The 20,749-nt window shown below is 39.1% G+C and overlaps 1 protein-coding gene across 1 annotated transcript; it reads left to right on the top strand.

The window, feature by feature from the left end:
- The first annotated feature begins 543 nt into the window (after positions 1 to 543).
- Positions 544 to 4,748, top strand: LOC127769442 (beta-glucuronosyltransferase GlcAT14A-like). The gene is made up of 4 exons (XM_052295027.1): positions 544 to 1,185; positions 2,726 to 2,801; positions 2,978 to 3,093; positions 3,819 to 4,748. Exons 1-4 carry the CDS (start codon positions 672 to 674, stop codon positions 4,307 to 4,309), a joined length of 1,197 nt encoding a protein of 398 aa, XP_052150987.1. The 5' UTR covers positions 544 to 671; the 3' UTR covers positions 4,310 to 4,748.
- The last annotated feature ends 16,001 nt before the right edge of the window (positions 4,749 to 20,749 follow it).

Raw genomic sequence — 20,749 nt, 5'->3', positions numbered from 1 at the left:
GCTGGTACTCCCTCGGTCCCGTTTTCAGCGCACTCATCATTTTTTTTTCTAACGTTTAACTGTTTGTTTTATTTAAAAAAATATATAAAAATGTTAATTTAAAAATAATAAGTCATGTATAAAATATCTTTTATACTTAATCATCCGATAACAATGAAACTATCCTCTTCACCTATTTTTATAGTCATATTTTATATTGACATATAAACTAAGGATAAGTAATTTTACTTGTTATCTATTTAAATATGCTAGTAGTCATTCTCGTAAACAAGCGATTCATTAATATTTGTATTTCTCAATGTTTATGTAGCCAATCTTGTGTAGAAGAATGGAGAGTCACGTATTAAATCCAAGAAAGTCATTAAGAGAATAGGTTGTTGGATTGAAATATGCCTATCCAAAATAAAATTTTTAGATTTGAAAATATTACTATCAAAAGTGGATGAAAAAAGTATTAATAAAAAAAATTGAACAGTAAGAACGGTAGTAAATGCCACCGGGCTAACTCCCCCCCTCCCCTCCCCCACCTCCGCCTTCCAAAACCGCGAAATTCCTCGGCTCCTCGCCACGCGCGCGCGCGCCAACGCCCCCACCACCCGTCACCGCTCACCGCTCGCCCGCGTCGTCACGCGCACGCCCACGCCGGGCGCGCGCGCGCTCTTTGAGTCGCGATGCGGACTCCGGCGCGCTCGCCGCCGCGCCTGGCCGCGGCGGCGGCGGCGCTGGCGACGTCCGCGGCGCTGCTCCTCATCTGCGGGACCTGGCCGGGCTTCGGCTTCGGCTTCGGCGCCTACTCGGCCTCCTCGTCCGCGCGCCGCGCGTCGTCCACCGCGCCGCCGCCGCCGTCGTTCGCGTACCTGATATCCGGGACGGGCGGGGAGGCGGCGAGGGTGGTGCGGCTGCTGAGGGCGGTGTACCACCCGCGGAACCGCTACCTGCTCCACCTCGACGCCGCCGCGGGGGCCGAGGAGCGCGCCGGGCTCGCGGCCGCCGTGCGCGGGGTGAGGGCGTGGCGGGAGCGCGCCAACGTCGACGTCGTCGGCGAGGGCTACGCCGTGGACCGCGCGGGGCCGTCCGCGCTCGCCGCCGCGCTCCACGGCGCCGCCGTGCTGCTCAGGGTCGCCGCCGACTGGGACTGGTTCGTCACGCTCAGCTCCTCCGATTACCCGCTCGTCACGCAGGATGGTAATAACTATTCCAAAATCAATTAGTACTACTTTTTCTCAGTTACTTTAATTTCTTGCCATGTTAGATTTCATCAAGAGTTCTTGGAGTGCATACTCTGTCTCAATTAGATTTCATCAAGAGTTCTTGGAGTGCATACTCTGCCTCAGTTAGATTCTTTCAGATTATTCTTGGTGTTCGTGATTGGTAAAGGGATGGTATCTAATCGGTTGCTGATAACGAAATTTGGGAATCGCATCATGAAAACTCTAGCTGATTATCCCCTGATGGTATAGTAATAGGTTGCAAGAAAAGCGATGCGCTAATCGTCCTGATTGGGATGTGATTCCTTGCTTACCTATCAAGGCTCATATATGCTCACGGTCACGGATATCTACCCTTGCAATTCACGAATTGATAGATAGAACAGTGTCCTTATCATAGAGAATGTCGTTAAACAGATTATTAATTACTTGCTGCCTGATCAATTCGATGTGGGAAGCTGACTAGCTGATGCCTCACCCCCCATCTTGATAATGATATAAAGACTTTTGTTGGTAGTTGTTTGTTGGGATGTCAAGCTAATGGTGGTCGTGAGATCATACGTTTTTAATTCTGAAACCTTGAACACCGTCATGTACTAGTACTAATTGTACCCTTGTCGTGCACCCTCCTTGGTTGTTTCGACTCTTGTACAGTTGTACTGTCCTCAGGTGCTGTGCTGAAAATGGTGAGTTTGTCCAGTAATGTTTTACAGGCTGATGAACATGGCACTTCGTTAATCAGTTTAGAAAAACTTCCATTTAACCAATGGGCTGGCCTTATCTTCTGTTGTTATTTTATTTTCTCGAATATGAACAGCTTATCATTGCATTAAGAAGGAGAGAAAAATATTGACAAGATCTTCTGTGGTTCTGATGATTGGTACAAGCTATAATTGAGATCTTGCTCAAATAAAACACAGGCCCTCTAATTAATATGACAGATAGGCAATTGTGCACATGACTAGAGCGATTGCAGTTGGTCAGGTTGTCAGAACATGGCCTTTTGGTTTGAAGGCTAAACACTGCGGTCATTTATTGCTCACATGTTTCTTTGGTTGGAAGTTGATTGCCAATAGCCCCAACTATTTCCTTGTACTGTTACAAGTGGCTCCAGTTGTAATTGTTAAAAAAGAGTGAATTAATTGATTTATGCCCTCAGTTGGAAGAGGATTTACATATTTGTCTCCGATTAAAACCTAAAATTACAACTGCATCCTCATGTCTTGGATTTCAGCCTATCAGTTTGATGGTAGTCAACTATGGATGAGCTCTCTAGTTCTTGTAATTAGTGATAGCCCTACAGGGTGCATATTTCTTTACTTTTCTTAATCTTCTTTATTTGCTTTCTCGGGGAATTCTTGTACTTCCACAGTTCCACTACTACCGTTCATAGAAAAGCCCATGCCATTCTTTTTAAAAATAAAAACTCTGTGTGCTGGACAAACTTTCTCTTCAATTTATTGACCATCTACTTCACTCTTCTTTCTTCATGTGAAGCGCGTTTTTTTCTCATGCAGATTTGCTTTATGCATTTTCTTCTGTAGCAAGGGACCTCAACTTTATTGATCACACAAGTGATCTTGGATGGAAAGAGTGAGTTCTTTTAGTAGCATATTCTAGAATTTTCCTTAATCGATAGTCTATTTTTTTAAGATAATGGAAGCTTTATTGAACTCAGGCAATTACGTCAAGGTTATACAGTTATTCCATAGTCATATGTTTTGTTTCTTAGAGGTTTGACTTATATAGTTTTCTATTCTTCCTCACAGGCATGAAAGATTTGAAAAGCTGATTGTTGACCCAAGTTTATATATGGACAGAAACAGTGAGATCCTTCCTGCAACAGAACCAAGACAGATGCCTGATGCATTCAAGATATTCACAGGTGCGTGCTGGAACTGTCTCTCGAATACTCAAAAGATCCCGATTGTAGAATTTTTAGTGATCTATTAGCTTCAATTGAATCCCACTTGCCAATAATCCAACAGCTAGGTGGCCATGTGCTATTTTCAAATTTTTCTTAGGGACGAAATTATCATCTAGTCAATTCAATTTTTCTTTATGATGGAAGCAATCAAAGTTGATGTCCTCTCTCACTGGAGTAAGAGATTCAGAATATGAAATATGAAGTTGTTTTTTATATTAGTAAACTACAAATTTCTGTTGAGAACACAATCTGTTCTAAAACATGAAAGGAGGACATACAATGATGATGGTAAATTTTGTCAATAACTCAATATGATGATAGAAGCTGGTAGTTGTAGCTGTTCTGTTCATGTGCCAATTGCTCATGGTATCAGGGAACAAGTAATTCCCTTCAGGGTTCCTTTCCATCCTTTTCCATTTGGATCATGGTAGATTAGCTTAGAAATTGTTTCATACATGACTATTTCAATTAATTAATCCTAGATACTTCGTCAAAATCTAGCAAGGAATCGAGCCTTTACTAGGTGATTGACATGGCATGACAGTAAGCGTACAAATTAATATATCTGTTAAATTATGAGAAAAGAATGGCAATGAATTTAGTAGTTCCTAACTATTATCCCTGCCTCACGATTTTCTACTCAGGCTCGCATATGATATTTCTGGTTTATTTCTGTTATGTAGGTTCTCCGTGGGTAATTCTAAGCAGGAACTTCACCGAACACTGCGTTCATGGTTGGGACAACCTTCCCCGCAAACTACTGATGTACTTCGCCAACACAGCTTACTCCATGGAATCTTACTTCCAGACTGTTATCTGCAATTCTTCCAAGTTCAGAAACACAACTGTCAACGGGGACCTACGATACTTTGTGTGGGATGAACCTCCAGGGCTTGAGCCACTTGTACTTGATGAATCACATTTTGATGACATGGTAAACAGTAGTGCAGCCTTCGCAAGGCGGTTCGTGGATGATTCTCCGGTCCTGAAGAAGATTGACAAGGAGATACTAAACCGTTCTTCGGCTGTCTGTGCAAGCTTCAGCAGAAGACGGGGGATGGATGTGGACTCGTGCTCAAAATGGGGTGACGTTAATGTTCTTCGACCAGCGCATGCTGGAGAGCAGCTTAGGCGCTTCATTTCTGAGATCAGTCAGACAAGAGGATGCAGCTAGCTAAAAGCTGAATCTGGAGGTTTTCATCAAGAAGATTGACTAGCTGACCAATGGTTACAAGGAACATATTTTTTTTCTGCTGATGAACTACATGTTGGAAATGGCGAAGGCTGAGTAAGCACCTGACTGAAAACCTGGAAGATTGAGATTGCCATCAATTTACTGGCAGATAGCGTAGCAAATTTAGTAAGTGCCTCTTGTATACATGTGAGATACTGAGATATACACTGTAGCAGTAGATGCTTTGCCTCTGTTTCGAGCATGTAGATAGATCATATTGTAGGTTACAATGCACTTTCAGTTTCAGGAGCTAGTTACATCACATTTTGTATAGAGAATATCTGTGACAGAAGTATATACATGAACTATACCGATACCAATAATTTATAATTCTATATCGTCAGGGTGACGTTGCCTGAAAAAATGTAGGCACTACTCAGGTTTTGAAGCTGAGTTTCAGCTTTTCAGGCTTGTTGGTTAATCATCTTATTTCAGGCCCTGTTTTTCGATTCTGGATTTTGAAGACGGTGCATTTCATGCATTGCTTTCGTATATAAAATTTTCTTGAAATACTTTTCCAAAGAAACTTTTTAAACTTTATAATAGTTAATTCATTTGTTTATATCTTCAAATAGCTATCACAGAAATTAGATAATCCATCAATTTTAGCCATGGACCATATGTATGTACTCTGTTAAGGCCTTCGTGGTAATGCGTGGATGAGCCTGAACGCAACAGCTCCTTTGAATAGTAGGAATTTACAGTATTTTTATATAAATTAGTTCAAGGATTTTCTTAGAAATAAGTTCAGTTTCTGTAAAGTTTCATTAAAAATCGTCAGTTCCTATGGCGGTCTGAGTGTATTCTTTGTTACAATAACAAATAGCCATTTTCTAATGTGCTTTTTACCACGGTAAATATTTTTTTAAAAAGAAAACACCATATTACCATTTATCAAAAGTTGGGGCTGGTTTGCTTTGTGACCTAAATAGATTTTATCAATTTTTGTCAATGTTAAATTTTGATAAGTTTTGATATGGTTAATCTTGGCAAGTAAAGTTGTGTTTGGATTGAACATTGAAACCAAAACAACCTAATTTCACTATTAAAATGGCCTGTTTCTTTAGGTGTGCTAAAATTTGGCTTTGAATCAAATAGACACTAAGTTCTATTGAAATTCTCAAATATTGGCAAGACCAATTTAGACCATAAACCAAACTAGCCCTTGATTATTTAAGCCAAATTTCTACAGGGCACACTACTTTGTGGTTTTGTCGTAATCATAACTTAAAAATACGTCTTTGCTAAAATGCACTAATTTGTTAATGCTTAAGGACACATGTCATATCCTTCTCTTTTTTCTAATAAATAAGAGAAATGGTTCGCGTTTGAGAAGAAGAAAAATCTAGCCATGTGTACACGTGGGCTCCCATTTATTGCCCAAGGTGTTCTCATGGGCGGCAATTTGGGCCCTTCCGGATGGGCCAACATTCACTGACTACTCTCTTTGGGCTCAAACTCCATAGTATGATCTAGCATATCAGCCCAGGACAAAAAATAGGTGACTTTCGTAGATTGTTTTGATCTGTTTGAATGAAATGAGCGGCCCCATCTTTTTTTTTATACATATGCTATCTGAACCACTTATTATAAAAAAAATATATAGGTACAATTTTTAGATACATGTTCTTAGCAACTCAAAAACAAATGCTAAAAATCTAAAACAAAAATCCCCTAGTTTCAGTCTCTTAGAACATATGTTAGGAGGCGCATTCGCGAGGTGCAAGTGCTGTGTTTCGTGTGTAGTGGTGTATGCGTGTATGCATCTGTGTGTAATCACAAAAATTAAGTTCAAAATTTCAAATTTTGTATAAGAATAAGCACAAGTGAAATAATGTGAGCAATACAATATTCTTTTGGTCTATGCCCTCCTAGTAGCATATCACATATTTTTGATGGTTGGTTTTTGGGGTGGACAAGAAAAGGAGTAAGCTTATACTTGTGGGAGCCTCTGCAATATGTTAGGCTCTGTAGTTGAGCAGGAATGATTTGATTTTTGACAAATCACCATCTATTACATATATGCAGGTAATTTTCAGGGCAACATATTGGCTCCGGTGTTTTAGCTACAAAGGTGTGATGAAGATGGTGAGTTTATGAAGGTTGCATGCCGTAGGCTTGAGACGACAGTTATGCAACTTTTTACCAATTATGGTTGGAGATTTACAAATAGACTTCAATAACGTGTTCTCCTTATCTTAGATGGGTTATTTTTTATTTAAAGTACGTGTTCTCAATGTTTTGTTGAGGTACACTCTTTTTTTAGTGCAACTTTGTAATAATTGGCTGTAGCTCGTTTTGAGTAAAGGTCGGGATATTCTATTGCATTATCAAAAAAAAATAATTAAGTGGATGCACTAGAGTCAAACTAAAATTACTTTTGTAGCTCTAATATAAGTATTGATACGTAAGATGAAAATTAATTTTGTAATCCCTAGTTGCAATGTGAACCATGGGAATGTGGGCCCGGGATATAAAGCACAGTAAGAATCATGCTTATCTACTTCTTGCTAAGGCATGGTATAACATGCGTACCATGTGGGACGATCAGTTGGTACTTGGTAAGTACAAGTATGCAGTATTTCTTTTCTCTATTTTCAGGAAAAAAAATCTTATTTCTCAAAACGAGTGTCGATGTCGATGTTTCAACCTTGGACAGTACTAGGAATACAATAGTTGTATGTTCTAGAACGTAATTAGAAGAACGGAACATGTAATTTGCAGCTGGAAATATTTTTTACAGCCCTTAAACTTTCATCTGAAAAAATGGGAAGTATTCAACTCTAAATAAACCATATGTTTTGAGAATTACAAATTATTCTACTTTATCTAAATTTATCTAGGTACAAAATAATTAGGCTACAAATCAGGATTTTTTTTCTCAGATTTGTCATTTAGTTTGCTCTTTGAATATGTCATCTCTCAAGCATACAATAAGGTTAAATGATGGTTTTAGTTTTTCGGCACCGTTTAAGATTTCAATAGTTGGAGCTTGAATATTCTTTTAATATTCCTCGAAACTTCGAGATTGTAAAATAGATCTTTTCTTTTGCCGTCATTAGATATATCCGTAAATTTTCATGATATATTAATTAAATGTTGTTTTAAATGATTTGGCAAGGCAAGGGACACTAGCTTATTGAATTGGTGTATATTTCTTTAAAGAAAACAGCGGGGGAGGTCTCCGCTGTTAAAAGTGCTTTATTAATGAAAGAAAAAAAAGATTGCAAAAATCTAATCCAGTTAAGAATTACATCTTTGTCTTGTTGTGGCCAGACATACGTGCGGCCTTTATGTCTTGTGGGGACATTTAATAGAAATTCAATAATTCACGCATTGCACATATGTTGTATTGTTTTTGGGCGTTTGAATATACCTTGGATCTAGGAGAATTGAATCGGCCGGGTTCAATTAGTTCATGAGTAGTTTGAATAAATTCTGGAAGTACATTGGTTTCTTTAATTACTTGGGCATGTGTTGGATTTAGCTGGAGTCACTGTTACACATTAGTTTCTTTTTTTCTAGAAGGGTGGGAGGGGTTAGAGATGCAGATGACCGATGAGAGCGATATGCATCAATTAAAAAAATCGTTTTTCTAGCGATTCCCCCCTCGAAGTCTATGTGGTGAGAGAAGTTCTATAAACAAAATTGTAGTAATATGTGGTATTCTTTAATATAAGATAAAAGATGAAGTTAGGTCACACAGAACAAATAAGCTATTAACCTACGATTAATTAAGTTTTAATTCTTATAATCTTGAAAATGTATTTATTTGATATTTTCAAGCTCCTTTTGTATAGAATGTTTTCGTTCAAAACACATCATTTAACAGTTTGAAAAACGTGCTAACAAAAATCAAGATAAATTCTATATCTAATCAGACAAGAACACCACCTAAATAAAGTCGCAAATAAAAAAATATGTATTTGAGGATTGTTCTTTTTTTCCCTAGAATGGGAGAGGCACTAAATTAATATGTACTTAATAAAAAAAAGCAACATAGACACCAAAAGAAATTATGTACTTTTTGTTTACACAGAGATGGAATGCTTTGCATTCCTAATAAGGATTTTTCTCTCAAACAATTGTAGTCCCAGGCATGAAAGCTACGGTGCTGATGTAATTGTGTTCAGACAACAAAAACCACCCTGTTTTGCTCCACTAGTTCTTGTTTCTTTAATCATTTCCACAGATGCACTAATTTGTGGGGGCCGAGGTATTTATTTTGGGCAGAGATAACCTAATCGGTTAACAATAATTTATACCAACTTGAGTATTTCTTTAAAGACCATGTTGGCAAATTGTAGGCAAGATAATCCATATTTGACTTTGCCAGTGGTAAGGGACAGGACATGTACAGCTCAACACTAAACATCTGACGCGGAAATTTATCAGACATGATAAGCTTCACCAAAGCTTGCTAACTCGCACATGCCAGATCGAGCAATTAATGGCTATGGTAATATAAATAACAATGCCACTAGAATTTTGTTATTATGGTTAAATAGCCCATTGTGAATATAGCTCTCCCCTCTTCTCCTTTCACGCATGTGAAATGCACATATGCGAAAGTACTCCCTCAGTCCATAAATATTCGACGCTGTTAACATTTTTTAACATGTTTAACTGCTCGTTTTATTCAAAAACTTTTGTGAAATATGTAAAACTATATGTATAGATAAAAGTATATTTAACAATGAATCAAATGATAGGAAAATAATTAATAATTATTTAAATTTTTTGAATAATACAAACAGTCAAACATGTTTAAAAAAGTTAACGGCGTCAAATATTTATGGACGGCAGGAGTACTACAGTAGATGAACACAATAGAGATATAGATCTAAGACGAAGGCTACCAATTAATGCTATAGATATTTCTCTCAAGTATATGTCCCTCTAATAATTGTTTTCTCTCATATTTATATACAAAACTATATAAAAGTTCTACTCCATCTAGTAAAAAGTATATATGACAGCTATTTTTTACGGTGTTCACAGGGACATTAATAACAAAAACTTAGGAGTGCTCACTAACGATAACAAATGGACGTGCGGAGAGAAAAGATGTTCTGGTTTTCTTATAGTAGTTGTTTAGGACTAAGGACTTGGTGATGAAGTTTTCTATTGGTCGCGGTAGATAAACTTCTTCTCCACGTGCAGATCAGCTGCAATCTATCACTAGATTTTCTGTTCACTAGGACATTAATGTTACAACAAAAAAAAATACATGTTGGGCACTGGAAATATAGAACTGAACATGTGTGAGAACTAGGGTTATACAAAACTTTAAAACTTTGTACAGTTCTAAGAAAACATATATGAAAAGAAGAAAATTGGTAGTTTCATAAAAAATGTCGGGTCAACTATTTATTGTGGTTATGCCACTTGTATAATTTAGTGACAATTGAATAATTAAGCCAAAGTCTCCTACAATACATGTAATTTAGTTCCACAAATGATGTTATATTTTTTATTCATTTTGGTTGTACTAGTTATCTATATACAAGTACAAATTGACATCATAAGCACATTGATGAGGAGTTGAGCAATTGTAGGTGTTTTTTTTTTTCTTTTAGCTATACGGAAGACGCAAATGGGCGCACACCACACATGCTCGTAAGAGTGTGCCCTCTACAATCTGAACTTTCTGCAGCAGATACCTTGAGGATTGTTTTAATCTTCCCCTTGAGACTTAGTCATATGTACAATTTCAACAGCTGCAACAAGAATTGGATGATTTGGAATTCACCTCACAAAGGGGTGATATATGGACATTTATATGGAATACTGAGACTTACTCCTCTCAGAAATTTTACAGGTCAATGTTTATGGGGATTTTAGTCCCAAGGCCCTTCATATGGATCTGGAAGACCAAGTGTGTCAAAAAGATCGAAGTGTTTATATGGTTACTTCTTTGTGACATGTTGAATAGCAGAGATATGTTGAATAGAAGCATTGTGCTCTTGAAGATGCTGATTTATTTGTGCTTTATGTGAAGACCCGAGAGAAACGTTGATGCATTTGTTCTTCATATGTCCTTTCAGTAAGAGCTAGAATACTAATTTGAAAATTTGCCAGATGGTGGTGCTGGCAAGACTTCAATTCAGAGGATAAGGCTTCCTAGATACTACCTCCGTCCCAAAATAAGTGCAGCCGTGGATATCCGTGCCCAATGTTTAACCATCCGTCTTATTTGAAAAATTTGTGAAAAATTTAAAAATATTTAGTCACACATAAAGTACTATTCATGTTTTATCATCTAATAGCAATAAAAATACTAATCATAATAAATTTTCAAATAAGACGAACGGTGAAATGTTGATCACGTGAATAGTGCAAAACTGCACTTATTTTGGGACGGAGGGAGTATTATGCTTTTCTCGTGTTGGCATATCTGAAAACAGTGAAATGGAGAAGTTTTTGATAATTTTTTTGCCAGATGAATGTCACGCCCAGAAATTTAGCCCAAATTTCTAGACTATTTTGTGTATTAAATCCCTGTCCAGGACCAACCAGGGTACACAAAACAACAAGTAATATATAGTTCCAAACGTAAATAAAGCGTAAAATACTTACAGAAGAGGCACTTAGTCCTCACACCGAAACAAAAGCAGCAGCAGCGGAAAAAGGCGATCCTAGCGGGGCTTCAGCTCCACTCCACAGGCAAAACTCAATTAGGGTCTGAGCCTTGGTTCTCTAACTTCGTCTTCAGCTCAGAAGCACTACACTTCTGAAAAGGGGGAATAATAGCAAGGCTGAGTACAACCACCGTACTCAGCAAGCCACACCAACGATGCAGACGTGCAAGGGGATACAAGGACGGTTTGTGGCTATTTGCATAAAGGCGGTTGTAAAACATTTTATTGAGGAAAACAGTAAAACAGTTGAGTAATTAAGGTAGTATTAAATCTCCACTGATCAACGCTACACCACGTTGAACAGGCCCAACCAACCCACCTAAACTACAGTGCATTGGGTCGATTTATTAAGTGTGAGACTAATCACGGTGAATCTGGTCGATCGCCCATAACCGTGGGCACGGCTATTCGAATAGTTTTACTCTGGCCAGATGTGCACAACTGTACCCACAAGACACAACCCACCGACATGTCACCGCGTCATCATGTGCCCATGATGCACACGTCACCATGTCGAATGATTGTGATGAGACCCTTCGCATAACCCTCTCCTAACCATCCACACCACGCTAAGGTTTCACCCCCACCCCTCAAAAGGCAGTGGGCAGTCCCCTCTTGCGCCGCGGCGAATCCGACAGCTGGACAACCGGACACCCCGGCCGACCCAACTCCATCACGCCCACCCTCGCCACCGGTGCCTAGGAAAGGGTCGAGCTATACTTCAGATCAAGCAGTTACCCACTCTCGCTTGTGGCAAGCGCCGTAAGTCTTCCAGGGTTTTCCGTGAACCGGTCCTTAATTGCCATAGGTGCGACTCACAAAACCATGCACCCACAGCCCACCATTCAGTCGCATTTTAGTTGGATAATTACGACCATGAAACATGGCCAGATGTCTCGAGCACGCAGCTCAACAAGATACTAGAATGTCTAATACTGCAATTATCCCATCGACTGAGCTAGTGGTAATTAAGCATGGCTAAGCATATAGTTCTAGCTAGGTCATCAAAGTAACACAAGCTAGGCGATTTATTACCTATGGTTGACAAAGGACAAATATCAAGTAAACATGGCACAAGCGAGCAGATAGGTAAACCCTGATCCCATGTAATTAGCAAAACATGCATATTTATTTGCAAACGGTAAAACATTTATAAATTGGGAACAACATGCTCAAGGGGAATGTGTGACTTGCCTTGCTTCTTCACTTGGATTTTCTGAACTCTTTTCCTCGCGACCGCGATTTTCCGAAACGACGGATTCTACACGCTGGCACGCAAAACAAAGAAAAACCCTAATAAAAACCAAGGAAACAGTACATAAAAAGTAAACAAACATGTAGAACTCAATTTTAGATGAATTTTGCAATTTGAATGGCCCAATTCGGAGTTCGAATGAATTAGATATGAATTTTAGAAGTTTTGAGCCATTTAAATGGATTTCTATAATTATTAATGATTTATTGCGCAATTATCAATTATTTTCTCAAAGGAAAAGGCATTCGCTGACATCAGCAAGGGGCGCCGGCGCCGACACGCGGGCCCCACATGTCAGCGGCACAAAGGGGCGGGCGCACGATGGAGTCGGTCCACCGCGGCCTGGCGGCACCGTGGACCCGGACCACGGGAGTGGTCCACGGGCGGCGAACAGAGCGGCAAGGGGCGGGCTTGCCGGCCAGCCCGACAAGGCGGCGGCACACGCGCGGACGGCCGCCGGCGATGACAGCACGACGCGGCGCCGGACAAGGGAGGCAGAAGGGAAAAGGGAGGAAGGAGGCCTCACCGTGGGCCGGGCGGCGAGGGGCGACGAGCGCGGCGGCGAGCTCCTCGGGACGACTGCGGGATGGCGCTCCCGCGGCGGCTCCATGGGCGGGAAACGGTGGACGTAGGCCGGGATGACCTGGGAGGGCGATGGAATGATTAGGAGAAAGGGAGGAGGCGCGAGGTGGTGGAAAAAAAAAAAGCGGCCGCAGGCCGGCGACATGGGGAGTAGCTCACCTCGACGGGAAGGAGAGGATTCCGGCGGTGAATGGCGAGGGCGAAGGGGTGGCACCAGGCGGAGAAGCCGATGGAGGCGACGGCGCATATTAAGGTGGTCTGGGACAGCAGCAGGAGGTGGCCGGAGGCGGCAAATGCGGCGTCGGCCTCAGGTTGGCGGTGGGGGTGGTTTTTCGGTGGTGGAGGGGATAAACGGATCGGTGGCCGGGCTTGCCCGCGCGGCGGCGAAGCCGGCTGCGGTGGTGGCAGGGCGCGGGAGCGGCTCAGGCGGCGACGACATGCGGCTGGAGGCGGTTTAGGGTGGTGGCGACTCGGGTGCATGGTGGAAGGGGAGTTTCAGCGGAGGTTTGTGCAAATGGAGCGGTGGCCGGTGTGCGGCGAGGCATGGTGAAGCCGGCGGTGTAAGCGGCGCAGCGCGGCGGTGGCTACGGCGACGGCGGCGTGCAGCCGGAGCTCGCTGGAAAGCGGCAGAGCGCGGGCTTGCGCGGGGAGCACGGGAGAGGTAACGAGGAGCTCGGGGAGGAGAGGGAAACGGAAGAGGAGGGCACGAGGGTGCTTTTTATAGGCTCGGGGAGGAGAAATCGTGGCCGGACGTGGCGGATTTGAAGCGGCAACGGCCGGCGACGTGGGCGACATCGTGGGCGAAGTGGGGCTCGATTTGGCGCCAAAAATTAGGGAAAAGTGGGGGATTTGGTGGAGGAGGTGGAGGGGAACCGATTTTATGCGGTTTGGGCGCGAGGGCGCGAGCGGGAGGAGCTGGAATCGGCGGCGACGTGGGCGGCAATGGCGGTTTCGGCTCTGGAGGCCGAAGGTAGAGGAAGGACCTGACAGGTGGGGTCGTCGGGCCCACCTGTCTGGGAGAGAGAGAGGGAGGAGAGCCAGGGGGTTATTTAGACTTTGCACGAGGGGAAATTGATCGGGCCGAGAAGGGAGGGGTCGGCCCGAGAGGGAGGAGGGAAGGAGAGAGGGGCGAGCGGGCCAAGGAGGGGGAAAAGATCTTGGGCCGAAAATGGCCCAAGAGGAAGATGGGAGATTTTATTTTTTTTCTTTTTAATTAATTGATTAAATGATCTTTGTGCTATTAAAATTATTTCTTGAGCTCCGAAAATTCACGGGAAATTTCAGAGAATATTTTAGGGCACAGAGAATATTACAAAATATTCTCGGCCAATGATTTTTAAAGGAAATTTTAATTTCCTCAATAATTCACTTGATTAAAATGTTTTAACTTTTATTTAATTTCTAGAAAATGTATTATTAAATGATTTTTAAATCCCGAACGAAAATCGGGGCGTTACAATGAAGATCGTTGGTTTGTTGCATTCAGGGAATGATACTCTCATGCATGTTTGTAGAAGGAATGAGGATCTGCTGCATGTTTGTAGGATGAATGAGGCTCTCAGCTCTTCTATGCCTAGTTAGTTACAACTTTTATATTTTTATGGTTTTGTTGTAATTAATACTTTTTATTCTTTTAATATATTACTACTAAGTCTCTGGTAGTAGTTTAAATTAAAAAAAAACTTGTTTTAACACACGGTCAAGAGATTGACACTGAGAGCAGGTACAATAGCAGATTATTAGCCAGCTATAAACATATTTTAATGAGATAAAAGATGAGAGAGAAGAGCAGCGGGCTACAGATCTGTAGCCAGCTGCAGCATGGACTCTAAGACACAATGTGTGTATGACAAGTGGGACCATATATTAATAGTATAGTAAGCAACTATTGTATGAATTGACTTTTAGATTGGCTATAGATGAATTGGAGTTAGTAGTGGGCTACACTATTAAACTTGCTCTGATAATATATACATAAACCTTTTATTTAATTTCCTGTAAAACCGCACCTACATATGTGCCAATTGTGGGTATCAAGAATGTGATTCTAGTGGGTGCAGTCATTTAACCGCTTCACTACTATATATACAGAAAGTGCTTTCCCAGCTGTGTTCAAAGTTCGGTCATACTTTGCTGCTACGTATAAAATTCATACCATATATGATATATCTATTTGGTGATGAATTCTTGAACAAAATATCTGTGCAGTGAACCAACCTCTTGTTGACGAGAGATCGATTTTAATTTATAAACTCAGCTATTATATTGTCATCTTGTAACAATTAAGTATCCAAATATTTGGGGGTTGCTTGTGGGATATTTATTATTAGGTATATGTCCAGCAAAGTAGATGCTTAAAAGAGCAAGTTTAATAGTATAACCCACTACTAGCTCCAAATCATTTATAACCAATGTAATAGCCAATTTTACAATAGTTGCTTACTATACTATTAATACTTGGTCCCACCTGTCATATACACATTACGTCTTGAAGTCCGTGCTGCAGCTGGCTACAAATCAGTAGCCCGATGCTCTTCTCTCTCTTCTTTATCTTTTTAAAATATGTTTATAGTTGTCTTATAGCTTGCTATTGTTGTCTAAAATGTTGTCTAAAAGTAGTCCATAGACAATATTATATTATTTTCAGCTACCTAATCACATTGTGCAAGTAGTCTATAGCAAAGATATAGCAAAAGCTGTCCATAGCACTATGGGTAGGCAATAAGATAATAAAATATCATAGTTGAACAATAGCACTATTCACAAATATTAAACAAACTGTTACACATGTATGGGGGGCAACCAGAGTAGCACAGCTGTAGGGGTGGCTGAATTTTTTTTACCTTTGGTGGGACCCACTCTAATTACTCACATTGTGGTGGCTTCTATAACTATAGACTTCCAGCTGTGGGTCCCATATCTATGAACTAGTTAGTCAAATACATTCGAGTTGCCCTTATGTTGGAAATTTGTTAATTAATGGGCTGACGATACAGCTACCGCAAAACCTGGGCATGGAACCATTGCTGTGGTGGTTTTATAGAAGCTGAAAGTGGAAACTTGTTCTTGGTGTACGTGTATATGTTATGGCAACATATTGGTAATGTAAAGTTGTCGTCACCATCGCTGGATCAGTTCCAAGATACCATGAGTCATGGATGACAACAGCTATTACTAATTAATTTTTTCGAATGTGAAGTGGAAAGTAGTTTAAGTAGTAGAACGTTGCACTTGAATCACTTATAAAACTACAACTATTGTAGTGAAAACTCACTTTGCTGGCGATTTAACCTCTACTACCTAAAAAAAAATCCTAGTTGAAATTCGTAGCTAAAATTAGAATTTCTTGAGACGGTGGATATATGTCCCTACCTGTGTACAACAAATGGGAATATAATATATCCTATGCACACAAACTCCCCGTGCACACCAACAAGTAAATATTACGAAAACTTTTTAAAAAAATCTAACATATACTCTTCATAGTATTACACATATCTACAAACTCTTTTATTCAAATTCGTTATATTTTAGCTGTAACAAAAAAGTAAAAAATCTGACAGTTTTAAGGGTAAAATCTATCGGAATTTTGTCTTTTTTGTTGCGACTAAAATATAATGAATTTGAACATAAGATTTCACAGATATGTATAACACTATTTAAAGTATGTGTCCAATGTTTTCTAAAATTTTATATAACATTTGCTAGTTGGTGTGCACGAAAAATTTGTGTATATAGGATATATCCCCGTAACATATATAGGATAGACTTGCAATGGATCAATATGTATCTCAGTTGTGTTGACACACGCGTGACTCTTGGACATATTGAATGAACGAAGTTACAATTATATAATAAATCATTAATTATTATTACAGTTTTCGGAATCGGATAGCTCAAACGAAGGACATCGACATTTCAACACAATATGCAGTTTCAAGAGTTTACTCTTCGTATTATGAGTTTTTTTTTTGAAAATATTCGTATTATGATGTGATGCTGCAAGTGACCGTAATTTGCACAATTAATTCTGCCTTACAGTGCCTTTGCAAAAATTACTGGCATATATATCGTATTTTTTTTGAAAAAAAAAGTATTCAGCTACTGCATCATATTTATTTCACAGTGGTCTCCATGGTTTTTCTTTTTTGAAAAAAATTCAGCTATTGCAGCATATTTATTTCTGTTGCGAAGTTTAATTATTGTGTCGCTTCTCATGGAAAATGAAACTTGATCGATCTAGACATGAATGGATTTTCTGAAAGCTGACATTTTATTATAATTTCTAAAGAACTCTTTGTCAGTATTAATTAATTTACTAGTAGTTGCTTGTTGAGCACTCATAATTAAGTAGGACGAGATGATCGAAGCGGCCGAGTTCAGATTTCAGAGTTATTAGTTTGATACCAACAGGTTCGCTTTCCCATGCATGTCATGAGAGGCAAACTTAGTTTTCTCTATCTTTTTTTTTTACAAAAATTTCACAGTGCCTTTGCTTTTGTTTTTTTGAAAAGGACACTGCCTTTGCAGTTAAAATATTTGGTACGTAGATCAGCCAGTGCAATGTAAAATTACTCCCTCCATACTCATAAAAGAAGTCGTTAAGGACAATATTTAAGTCAAATCTTAAAAATATAAATCATTAATAACTCTTAAGTTGTTGAGTTTGAAAATATAAAAATTATATAAATATATTTGTCTTGAAAAATACTTTCATAAAAATATACATATATCACTTTTCAATAAATATTTTTATAGAAATAAAAAATCAAAGTTGTGTTTTGAAAACTGTATCGCTGTCCAAAGCGACTTCCTTTACTAGTGCGGAGTACTTGAGTAGACTGACAGTTTTTCTTCCTTTTGCGAAACAGGGTAAAAGCAGTTAATTTTAACCATAGAGTATGATCATTTCTCTTATTTAAATATTTATATAAAAATATACAAATATAACTCATGCTTAAAGTATTTGTGGTAAAAGAAGTCAACAAATTAAATGATATATTACATATATTTATTTAATAGCACAAAATGTTAAAGTCAGTGGTATTAAATATTTGTGACCGAAGGAGTACATGCTACTGCATTACATATCTATCTATGTTGAATCGTTATCATTTATTCCCTCCATTCTAAAATATAAGACACAATCAATTTTTTCATGTCTTATAATGCAAGGCGTGCATGCATAGTATACAATTAAACTAGCACCTCCCTCTTCTTTTATTTTTGTTTCAAATTGTCTACCTCAATATCTTTATGATCTTATTACTTGTATGACTGTATTTATTGCAGTGAACCTGTCTGTGTTTTACAAGTACATGTGATTTATATTTTGGGATTGAGGAAGTATATAAAATGCAATGTGGATTATCTTAGAAATGCGTGCTAGCGATTGGCCGTAGCATTCAGACATCCAACATGCATATAGCAAAGTAGGGATTCCTTTTCTAGACCCGCAAATCTAGGCTGAAGACATCATTTGTTGAGTAGTTAATCACACAGCCATTGTCATCAACCCTTTCTTCTTTCGATCCAGTTAGTAGTTAAGGTCTTAATTTATGTGCTTGAAGCTTGATTTAGAAATCAACCAACTAATCAGATGACACTACATGAGGTTTTATGGCTTGGATTTTTCTCTAATCCCTGTTGGCAAATTGGAGAGAAAAAAAAAGGTAATCCATATTTGACTTTACAAGCTATGGCTAGGTGAAGAATTAATATCTTAATTGGGTGTAAACCTCATCAGAGACCATGCCTTCTGGGGACTGCCAGATCGGGTAGCAGCAATGCCAAATTAACAAACAAAAATTAGCAGTGCATTGTGCTTGGGAACAGGTGTCCTGCAGAGAGAAGAAGATGCCAATAGATTATTTATTTGTTTGGGTTTTGATGCCATAACTGTAATCTCACACTAGATATGGCAACTAGTTGATCTAATCTTGTTTAATGCATCAATTTGACAAGTTGGGCAAATGGTTGGTATAAAAAAGAAAACTTTTTTTTTATTGTGTGGAAGGGGAGTTGTCTCATCTGAACTGAAATGTTAAATATTCATAGGTTTGTGGCAAATATATATATGCAAAAAGAAAGAAAGTTAGGTCGTGAATTTCTAAAGAAAAATTGCATGTTCTGCTGGTTAATAGCTGGTTGATGTGTACTGGTAATGAGACTTGTTTTTGTTCAGTGATAGATCCAGAACATTTTTAAATATTAGCAATTTTTGCTACAAGTTTTATTTGCTGCGAAATTCTATCTTCAATACTTTCAAGAAGACAGAGATTTCATGGAGATTTTGCCAGTAACCTCGAATGGTCGGGTGCCCAGGCGATGAATCCGCCAATACATGTGTGATGTCTTTATGATAGGAAGAGATAACTAACAACGATAAATGAGTAGAATCTACTCTCTCTCTCTCCACATTTTATCTCGATAGCGAACCCAAAGACAACAATTGCTCGACGGCGAAGTGTAAAGGGTGACGAAACCAGGGATGACGTAATTTCAGTTTTCAGATGGTCCATCGCGCCACATTCGCAATTAATTCCAGGTGTCCCCTCCTCCAAAAACAAACAAAATAAAAATCTCTATCTGAATACTGGACCAAAAGGAACAAAAAATAAAGACATTAAAAATGGAGATGAGAAAATTCATCACCAAAATGGGGGCAGGCACATGGTGCGAGCCAAACCCCATCCACAGCGTCGTTTACTCGGATCAGACTCGCTTTCTCCACGTCCACACGCGTACACCATCAATGCCCAACACAAGGACAGCGACATCGCTTCCCGTCCTGTCCTGTGTAATTAACACGCGATTAATTAGCATAACCAAAGTCATTACGAGAGTGCTTACTGAGTAGGAGTACTCCATAAAGGCTGTGTTCGTTCCTAGGGTTCCCAGCTACTCCCTCCGTCCCATAAAAAAACGAATCTAGAACCGAATGTAACATATTCTAATACTGTGAATCTGGACGAATATATGTCTAGATTCATTGTAATAGGATATGTTACATCCGGTATTAGCTTGTTTTTTAATAGGATGAAGGAAGTACTCTGCAGTGTATGTGAAACGAAACTATCAATTAACGCATGATTAATTAAATATTAGCTAACTTTTTTAAAAAATAAATCAATATGATTTTTTAAAACAGTTTTTGTATATTTTTTTTACAAATAATGCATCGTTAAGTAATTTAAAAAGCTTACGCGCGGAAAATAAAAGAGATTAGTTGGAAAAACAGAGTAACAAACTCAACCACTTATGGTGGAATCAGAATTAAGTCATAACCATCATATATGTATTCTTTCTACCCATCAACATCAGTAAGACGTTTCTTATAACCTCATCAATTTCAAGATATATCGCTTTAATATTTTGTAGATTGCTTATTAGAACAGACGCACATTTATATGAATTAGTGTACGCGTTTGTGGTGTGTTTTATGAAAAGGTTACTAAGGGGGTGTTTAGATCCAGGGATGTAAAGGTTTGGCATGTCACATCAGATATTATATAGGGTGTCGTATAGAGTGTTTGGCACTAATAATAAAACTAATTACAGAATCCGTCAGTAAACCACGAGAAGAATTTATTAAGCCTAATTAATCTGTCATTAGTAAATGTGTACTGTAGCACGATATTATCAAATCATGGAGCAATTAGGCTCAAAAGATCCGTTTCGCAAATTAGTCGCAATCCGTGCAATTATTTTTTTAAAACTATATTTAATACTTTATGCAAGTGTTCAGACGTTTGATGTGACAGGATGTAAAATTTTTAGGTGGGATTTAACTGCCTCATCGTTTGGCTTTTTTCGTAATAAGCCAAAACGATTTATTAGAGAATAAAAATAAATTTGTAGGTAAAACTTTTATATATGTGTTATCGGTGACTTAAATGTCAA

Source organism: Oryza glaberrima, chromosome 4 (genome assembly GCF_000147395.1).
Source record: "Oryza glaberrima chromosome 4, OglaRS2, whole genome shotgun sequence".
Classification (NCBI taxonomy): Eukaryota; Viridiplantae; Streptophyta; class Magnoliopsida; order Poales; family Poaceae; genus Oryza; species Oryza glaberrima.
The sequence above is the reverse complement of the archived record's forward strand: the minus strand, read 5'-3'. Positions and strand labels throughout refer to the sequence as shown.